This window comes from Procambarus clarkii, chromosome 69 (assembly GCF_040958095.1).
Source record: "Procambarus clarkii isolate CNS0578487 chromosome 69, FALCON_Pclarkii_2.0, whole genome shotgun sequence".
NCBI lineage: Eukaryota > Metazoa > Arthropoda > Malacostraca > Decapoda > Cambaridae > Procambarus > Procambarus clarkii.
The window spans coordinates 27,314,637-27,324,345 of NC_091218.1; the positions used below are offsets into that span (position 1 = coordinate 27,314,637).

General features: G+C 40.8%; 2 protein-coding genes across 2 annotated transcripts; both read left to right on the forward strand.

Annotated features, from left to right (window-relative positions):
• Positions 1–935: 935 nt before the first annotated feature.
• On the forward strand, positions 936–1,817 carry LOC123772288 (cuticle protein AM1159-like). The gene is made up of 3 exons (XM_069311455.1): positions 936–1,019; positions 1,343–1,533; positions 1,649–1,817. Exons 1-3 carry the CDS (start codon positions 936–938, stop codon positions 1,815–1,817), a joined length of 444 nt encoding a protein of 147 aa, XP_069167556.1.
• Positions 1,818–6,367: 4,550 nt separating this feature from the next.
• On the forward strand, positions 6,368–9,311 carry LOC123772328 (cuticle protein AMP1B). The gene is made up of 3 exons (XM_045765419.2): positions 6,368–6,413; positions 7,807–7,997; positions 8,104–9,311. The coding sequence occupies exons 1-3, from the start codon at positions 6,405–6,407 to the stop codon at positions 8,273–8,275; spliced, it is 372 nt and encodes a 123-aa protein (XP_045621375.2). The 5' UTR covers positions 6,368–6,404; the 3' UTR covers positions 8,276–9,311.
• The last annotated feature ends 398 nt before the right edge of the window (positions 9,312–9,709 follow it).

Genomic DNA, 9,709 nt, shown 5'->3' on the forward strand with positions numbered 1-9,709 from the left:
ATGTATACATAAACCCGCTCGGAAGCGAATGAAACGATGTGTGAAAATTTCAAAGCGGTGAAGAACTTTCGGAGATTAACGATTTTGAACAAACGAACATTTACATTTGTATTTATATAGATATAATATATAATATATATAATATATATTATTATATATATATATAATAAAAAATTTTTGTCTTATAGAAATATTCACCATTATTCATTGAACTCCGGACAAGTAACATTAATTCCCTGCTATTTAAACTTGGGTCATAATCCCAGAAAACACGTTAAATTAGATTCTCAATTTTTTCCTCCCACTGAAAACAGAAGGCTAATGCACAAATTCAGAAGGGGGATACTATTATATTTTGAGTAAATGTCATTTAATATTTTGAAGTTATAGGGAGACTAGTGCCACTTTCTATTGTTATGCTATTAGTAATTTTGAAGATAGAAAGAGACAGATAGAGAAGCAGGGATGGAAGGGGGGAAGGGAGGAATCCAAGGACAACCAAGGATTGCATGCACCACTGGTTCAATCACCCTGCTTAATATCAAGGTTATCTCTGAGAAGAACAATACTAAGTAACTAAGTATTTGGAGAGCCTCCAGGTCCTTTTACAGGCGAAGTCATTGCAGAAAAGTAGGCGCTTTCTATACGTCAAACTGTTTTCTGTCTAAAACGTAACTATGTTCCTTAGGGTTAAAGAAAACACTAAATGTTTTTTTCTAGTACGTAGATTATCATGGTTTGTCATTAATGTTAGTAAAATACTAATGTTTATACAAACGCAATCTCAAGATCATTATAATGTTAATACAGTCACAAAGTTAATATAACAGCAATGCTAATACAAAAACAATATTAATACAGTAACAGAACAGTCATCATAAAGTAAATATGTGCTATACACTCGGGTTCTGCAAGTGTACATTGGCAAAGTTGTGATGGATCATAAACAGTTTTGTTTTGCAAGACACATGCAAGCTCTTTTGTCCAGCGGTCGACAAAAGTCCGTGCAGCCGTCCATGGTGAATTTGGGAAAGGCAGAGGCAACAATTTATGCAACGGCTGAATTTGTGATTTATGTCACTAAGAAAAAGAATAAATATTGAACCACATCCTCTTAGTAAGGCTGGGATAAGCATGTTAATATATAAGCTTCCTTGCTTTCTATTGGTGTCACCTTTAGCACTCACATTCTTACCTCATCTTGTTGACTGGAATACAACACCCACGCTTTCTTTCTTTTTATTTAGAGCTCAGCACGTTCCCAGTTCTCATTGACAGCATTAATCATCTTTCCTTCTTTTGCTGACTCAGCCTCAGTACTCACCAACTTCCCTTCTCTCAGACACTCCTCATCTGCCTGGTCGCCGTGGCCGCCGCCGCTCCAGATAAAGACGCTACGACAGTGCTGGACGAGCGAAGTGACTCCGGAGACGAGAACTTCCACTACAACTTCCAAACCAGCAACAGAATAGCCGCCCAGAAGACTGGAACCCCGGGCTCCGAGGGCCAGAGCAACATGCAGGGCTCCTTCAGGTGAGCACCACACTTCTGAGGTTGAAACACTGTCAACAGAACTTACTATTATTATTAAAAAATAAAATTATATTAGGAAGCAAAAATATTGTAATAAACACGATTTGTTCCTCAGGTTCAGACTCTCTGTCGGCACTGTCGGTGATGTCCGCTACATCGCCGACGACTTCGGCTACCGCCCCGAGTCTCCGCTGATCCCCACGCCCCACCGTCTCCCTGCCCACGCCGTCGAGCAGATCCGCGTTGCTCAGGAGCAACGCGCTAAGGGCATCACCTTCGACTAATACACACTAATAAGTCGACCTGCCGCACCACATCTCTTTAAGTCTCTTAACCTCCTGTTAAGAGAGATACAGAACGCGTACCTTCAACGTCTAGTGCGTTAGACCCTCAACACAACGCTGTCATTAGTGTACTATAAATTAAATGTTTGCATTTATGTCTGTTTACTCCAAATTTATTATAATGCTTATACGATCTTTATCAGTACATCATGTTGGTAATAATTAACTTGAACCCGTAACTTACATGCTCTCGCTTTCATTCCTCATCTACGTGGCTAATACCCCCTTTATTTAATAAAATAAGGTTAGAATTTTAAATTGAAAATCACATGAAACCGAAAGATTTGAAAATGCATTAAATAATTTAAGTTTAGCTTTGTGGGAACCGACCTGTGAGATTTATATTTATTTAATTTATATGAATTTATATTTACGTTAATTTATATACTTCGATAGCAATTTGTATAATGATAAGTGGACTGTATTTCTGCAATAATCTCTTAATCTCACAAATCGATCCTCTACACATTAGGGGGGTTATTAAATTAATATATATGCAGCCAATCAAACTACAGTAATAGCTACATACATTGATGAGGTTCCTTCTCTTATAGTACAGCAGGTTAGTCCACCAGGTATAACTAGAGTGTAGACACCAAATTATCCTCTTTGAGGTAGCTTCTATCACCCAGTAACTGGTGCACATAATCTTGCATCCTCGTCTTGACCTGTCAAAAGTGCGCTAGCTGTGAAGCCAGAATCCTATATATGACAAGCTATATCAGAGAAAACACTATACAGTACATGGAACATTAAAGACCTGGCTTAATTACCTTTAGTATGAGGCGATTTCGCGTTCTAACCGGCTAACCCTATATCCTGACATTAATGGCCATAAATGAATGATAAACGGGTTTCGGATAGACACTTAACTTGTATTTGTAGACAGCGTGTTGACAATGGTACACCTTTGGGTTCCATAACACTACGTCCAAGTAAATTTAACAGGAGCCGAATTTGCTCCCGTGTGAGCCTCTGGTCTCAATAAACAACAATGGCTGCCCTCCTTCCTCCACTCTGACGCCTGGCTTACATTGTCCAGATTTCAGAACGTGATAGAAGGGTCACATTTACTCTACTTTAATATTGATAATTAAGTTAATTTATATAAGATGTTTTTATGATGGTAAAGTCCAAAGACTTATGTATTTAAGAATAATTCCCAGCAGAATAGCTGGTGAATTATAATAGTATGTGGTGATGATATCCCGTTTTCTTTAGACGGTAATTCCACTACAAGTTACGTTTTCTATGGGTAACTTGTTGGTAATACAGCAGCACTTATTATCTGTCTGTATGATATTAAATGGTGTCGGATTTTCCGACAAGCTTTTCTACTACACTTTCGACGACGGATCTGTCAACTATCATTGAAGATATGCGTTTCTAATGCAGTTTTTGACTATTCTTCCATGTGTATTCCTATATTGCACAACAGTACTCAGAAGTACATGGCCATACACTGGAGAATATAGCCATGTATATATTCTCTCACTCTCTCTCTCTTTCTTACTGTTTATCTGTCTTTCGATTGATTCCTGTGTATCTCTCTTTATTTCTTTGAGTATTTAAAATTATGATGTACGGAAAACTACTCAATTTTATACGGAAATTCCACCCCGATTTGTGACCATTAAAATCGCAAGGGATCAGTATAGATTGCAATATTTATAAAACCGTGGTACAGGCGGCGACTCCGGCTGGTATATTACACTCACATAACCCCCCATCTGTCATCGTGGAGAGTTGAGTGAGGCTATCCTCAAGCGTCTGGTCTACTCTAGAGAAACAGAAATGCAAATATTATATTTAAGGATATAGCAATAGATACAGATTACGTACCCGGCCCCTCACTAACACACATGGATATTTACAAACAAAATACCATCAAAATGATTTCAGCCAGATCACCGCCCCACACACCACGAATGTTAATGACACTGAAAGCTATCAGTGTGTAAATTGCCATCCACATTTCAGTGTAAATTAACATTCCATTCACCTAATGGAGCTTTGGCCTCACACGCGTGGAGTCCACGGTTCGAGACCCCATACAGCCCAGGTGAATGGAACAGTCAGTGTGCTTATACACACTGACTATACTTATACACATTGGATATTTATACACAGAATGCTTTCAGTGTATAAATATCCAAAACCCGTATTAATTCATATTATATTTTCACACCAAAATAAGTTTTTTAATTTTAAGGAAAATTACTAGACAAGGATTAGGAAAATACTGTTAATATATATAGAAATAATATAAATTTTACAACCAAATTTACTGATGATATGAACATGAATGATAACTTCACTAACCGTTTCACTTGAGGGTTATGCCAGCTCCATATAACAATCTTCTTGCTAGATTGCAAGATTATGTCAACCCCAAGACACTTTAGTGTTGATATAGGCCTTTAACACAATCATTTTAATTTGCTCAATTTGCTTAGCTATAATAACTGTTTTCTTTATTTCAGACTTTCAATACCTTACTTACCTCAGTCGTGTCTAAAATAATGATGTGTTCCCTAGGTGGTGGTGGTGACATTCAGTGTGTTCTTAGGCTAATCGAGGTCCCGCAAGGCCACCTACCGCCAGTTGCCTAACTACTGGGTACCTATTTACTGCTAGGTGAAGAGCGGTATCAGGTGAAAGGGCCTGCGCGCAGTCATTTCTTTCCTGATTATGTAGACAAGGATGCTCGATGTCCTCTTGCGAGACTAAACCTGTAATTACCGTTTACATCTTTCCTGCCACGAAAAAATAACAATATTTAGTCTGGAATATTGCAAATTCCTGTCAGGAAGTTTATTTTCAAGCGTTTACAAATATATTAATGAATTAATAATTTAATAATTAAATTCATAAAAGTAACATTAATTACAAAATGTTCTACTTTTCGGAGCAGACAATATTGATATACCATGGATCTTATACTTACCTGTGAAAGACTCCAGGCATCGACAGGAGGCTTTATATATTCCCAAAGTGTCCTCACATCGCCTGGAGGCACCAAGCATCGCAAAGAATCTCGAAGATAAGAAAAAATCTCAAAGAGGCTTAATGCACAATCAAGCAATTCCAAGCAAGCTGAAGAAGCTCCATGCATCTTGAAGGGGTTCCATGCATCTTGAAGGGGGCTCCGTGCATTTTGAAGGGGGCTCCGTGCATCTTGAAGGGGCTCCGTGCATTTTGAAGGGGTTCCGTGCATCTTGAAGGAGCTTTATGCACGCTGAAGGAGCTCTATAACCCCAAGCTCTATAACCTATGCACCTCCAAGGATTGAAACACGAAAGGTTCCACAAATCTTGGTAAAGGGTATCTGCAGGAAGACCAAGACTTCAGTAACTGGAAAACCTAAAGGATCTTCTAGATAGATAAACCTTCTAGATAGATAAGATAAACGAAGACAGGGTAGAAAAGTCAGTCTTTTGAACGTCAACCTCACAGACTGTCGTAAGTCTCTTAATTAACAACACAGTCACCACAGTATGATAACTTGTGGAGTATTAAACAAAATTTTAAAAGTACAGACGTTTGCAATATGATTGGTATCAAAGCTAAGAGAGTTAAGCTATGAGGATACGCGAATGGAACTTGATCCGTTCTAGTTCCGTGTAAATTAACATTCCATTCACCTAATGGAGCTTTGGCCTCAGACGCGTGGAGTCTACGGTTCGAGACCCCATTCAGCCCTACAGCCGAACCTATGGGTTCGAGACCCCATACAGAATTCCATTTCTAATGGAATTAGATCTTACAACCGTAGAGGACAAAAGCAGCAAAGAGGATGTGATCACAACATACAAGATACTAAAGTGAATAGACAGAGTGGACAAATAAAGCCTCAATAAATTGAGAGAAACTAGTGGGAAGAGGACATAAGTACAAGTTGAAAAAAAAATGAATGGAAGAAATAAGGAAATACCCGTAGCTACTACGGGTGGTCAACAAATGGATTGCACTGGAAAAATAAATCGTATAAGCCATCTCCTTGCATAACTTAAGGATAGCTTAGACAAAGACTTCGAACGTCAGGACAGTTACCTTGTAACCCAACAGGTACAACAAGGCCAGTAGGCGGGGCATAAGGAGCCTACACCTCACATCCTGGTAGACAGCAATGGGTAAATAGAGTAATAGATGGGTAAATAAGCGTTATACTCAGCTCCTGCGAGTGCATATTGGCAAGGTTGTGATGAATCAAAGACAATTCTATACACATCTGTCGAAAAAAGTGAATTAATCACCGCTGTGTATATTACTCATGCCAGACGCCATGACACAGTATCCGGTCACGATGAAAAGGAAAATGAAGAGGCACTGATTTATGTAGTACCATATATGTGATTTTTTGAATACTAGGAACCTGTTCTGAAGACAGCTAAATATAAACAGAAAAGTTCAAAAAGGTTCCTCCACTTGACCGGGTCAAGTCAGGTGCCCCAGCCATGGTGGGGGTATATATAGCCTGTCCCTGGCAACAGGCAGCCATCCTCAGCCGATCTTCACACCGTCAACATGAAGCTTGTGAGTAGGACCAGGACAGCTCAGCTCTTCCTTTGATTTTACATAATTTATGTAAAACATTGAGTATGATACACACAGAAATCACAATAGCGTGATACATAAAATGAACAAATACACAAGGGCCGTGATGAGGGTTCGAACCTACGTCCTGGATGATCCCAGACGCGCCGTAGTCGACTGCGCCACGAAATGAAATGAATTGCAACCGGGAGTGCTACTGCCCTCGCACAGATTCCGCAGCCTATCCGAAACGTAAAGCGGGATTTTACATGAAGTAAAGGCGAAGAGGTAGAACATCTGGTTAACAGAGCCCGGGTGCTTCGAGGAATTGTGTATAACCCCGGTCTGTGCTTCAGAGAAACTGCGGGATTCATGTGAGGGCAGTAGCACTCCCGGTTGCAATTCTTTTCATGTTGTGGTACAGTCGACTAAGGCGGGTCTGGGATCATCCCGGACGTAGAATCAAACCCTTCACGGCCCTTGTGGATTTGTTTATTGAGTATGAGTTGACATACTCCCGGAGGACTCCCAGTCCTTCCCCGGGAGGTTCTGCAGGAGTAATACTGCCCATACTCCTCCGGGAGTATGGGCAGCCGTTCAGGTTCTCGTGCATCTGGTGCCTTACAACCAGCTGCTCCGGATAGATGGGACTATTTTTTATAAGCACATTTAGGTACATCTGCATTTTTTCATCTCGACAGCTTGGTAAGGCAGCCCATCTAGGGGTAGGAAAACCCTGATCTCAAACCTGCGCTGCCTCGTGGCCATACCCACTTTTGGGACGAGGTTCAGGAGTCCACCTTGAGGAAAAATCCGGAGATGGAGCCCCTAACACAGTTCGTTGTTGACTTCCACCTCGTTCTGGCATCTCCTGTGACGGCGTTAGAATCAAACGAATTGGCATTTGCCTTTACATTGGACAATTTCAGCAATGTAGAGAGGGGAGACCTGCTGCATGGGTAAAAGCGTCACCTTATCGACCTACCCAGGTTTTGCGCCCTGGAAATGACACTCCAGCCTCGGCAACCAGAGTACAACTCCATAGTCTCCCAAAACTGCTGGATGCCTACTACTACTACTACTACTACACACACATATATTGTAATTTATGTCAATGAGAAAAAAAATACAAATTGAACCTAACATCCTTAGCAAAGCATTAATATATTCTTTGATCTAAAAATCGAGGAAAGGGGATAGGCTTCCTTACTTGTCATTGGTGTCACCTTGAGCACTCACACTCTTATATCCTCTTGTTGGCTCACATGCAATCCCCAGGCATCTATTTCTAGATACAGCGCTCATCAGCTTCCCAATTGTCACCGACAGCATTAATTAGCTTTCATTTCTTGCTGACTCAAGTCTCAGTACTCACTAGCTTCCCGTCTCTCAGACGCTACTCATCTGCCTGGTCGTCGTGGCCGCCGCCGCCCCAGATAAAAATGCCCAAACAGTGCTGGACGAGCGAAGTGACTCCGGAGACGGGAACTTCCACTACAACTTCCAAACCAGTAACGGAATCTCCTCCCAGAAGATTGGAAACCCGGGCTCCGAGGGCCAGAGCAACTTTCAGGGCTCCTTCAGGTGAGCAAATGTTTGAAGAATGAACACATATTATTAATAGGTCATTCGTTACTTTAATATTACAAGACATAAAATTTCATGTAACAGACAAAATTACCTTCCTCAGATTCAACCTCCCCGACGGTAATGTCGCTGAATTGACATACGTCGCCAACGAGTACGGGTACCAGCCCGTGTCCAACCTCCTGCCCACGCCCCACCCCCTCCCCGATCACGTGTACGAACTCCTCCGCATCGCCGAAGAGCAGCGCCGTAAGGGCATCACGTTCGATAAATAAGTACGAAGGTCGACTTACTCCGCGACCTCTCTGTAATTTACTGACCTTGTTCATATATAGCGACTTCGGGACGGCAGCTGCTGGAATGTCCTGCTGCTGGAGTAGAAAGAATTAGAGCTGTCACCATCCAATCATTCATTTACAAGACAAGGAATGGAACTAGATTCTTTCCAACAGTTATTATACTTTATGTTAACAGGTAAGAACTGTACGCATAAGGATCGGACAGATAATTACTAAATCTGAAACTTGAATAATCTTCAGAGTGCTCTTCGCTCTAGCTTTCACTTTGCATAAGTCAAGAAATGAATCTAAGATCTTATGTTATCAGATTTAAAGATAATTAAATATAAATTAAGAGATTATTCATTAATTATTATATAAATTCATGATTCAGTAATAGGGACAATTATCTTCCCTTCACTTTACCATAATCAACAATAATAATTCAAATTCAAAGTCACTACACAGGAAATTGAGACCACCACGGCTGACTGCCCAATGACATTCCACAACATATAATCTTGGAACACAAACTACATCACCTCACACGCAAGCTTAATGAGATCTTTAAGTAAGTTGATTAGAGAGGGTGTGGTTATCAGTCATGGCCCCTGCTGGCCTGGGCTGATCTATGTAGAGAGTAGGATTCAAAGCTGAATCCTCTATGGTGGAGCGAGGATCCTCTATATTCCCACCATATAACTGTCGGGGGTATATAACAGGAACCAAGAGCTAAGCTCCGCCTATAAGAGATAGCCCCCGGCTATCATTGCTATCACACCAAGAAAGGCCACTTGCTGGATGGAAAGAACACAGCCACCGTCTAACAATTATCCGCTTAGCATAAGATAAGGTCACGTGACACGAGCTGACTTCACCCAATCTGTGAACATTAGTGCCTCTGAGGTGTGACTTTCCTATTGTCAAGGACGGACAGACTGGCGACTGTTTCCTGTGGGAACTGACTTTACTCCTATGGTGAATTTATAAAATAAAACCATTTATTATGTTACAATGAAATCGATTAATCTACGCTGAGCCGTTAACTTTTCCTTGTCTGCAAAACGTCTCCCCATTATGTGTTATTTGGTGATCTATACTCAACTACGGTTCGAATTATACACAAATTCAAATGAAAGGCTTGAAATATGCATCAAATTGTGCTTGTGAATGTGCGCAAGTACAATAATACAGTTCCCGTTGGGCAACAGTTAGTTGCTTCTGGAAGCCTTCCTGCTTTGTGTTGATAGAGCTACCGTCTCTCACCAATAGGGTTGGTGGTCTGAGGCTCCTAGGGACCAAGATGTGGGAAATGTTGTAATTATTATGTGCTTAAATACACTGCGTGAATGTTGGGTTACTTCAAGCTACACTCAACACTTTATTAGTCCTTTTATTTTTATTTAGGTTGCAATTTTTACAGTTCAGTGG

Excerpts from the sequence above, each read along its gene's own strand:
- LOC123772288 (XM_069311455.1), top strand. The coding sequence starts at position 936 with ATGGATCATAAACAGTTTTGTTTTGCAAGACACATGCAAGCTCTTTTG. Across the intron at positions 1,020-1,342 it reads AGTCCGTGCAGCCGTCCATG|ACACTCCTCATCTGCCTGGT; the intron begins GTGAATTTGGGA and ends CCCTTCTCTCAG. Across the intron at positions 1,534-1,648 it reads AACATGCAGGGCTCCTTCAG|GTTCAGACTCTCTGTCGGCA; the intron begins GTGAGCACCACA and ends TTTGTTCCTCAG.
- LOC123772328 (XM_045765419.2), top strand. Across the intron at positions 7,998-8,103 it reads AACTTTCAGGGCTCCTTCAG|ATTCAACCTCCCCGACGGTA; the intron begins GTGAGCAAATGT and ends TACCTTCCTCAG.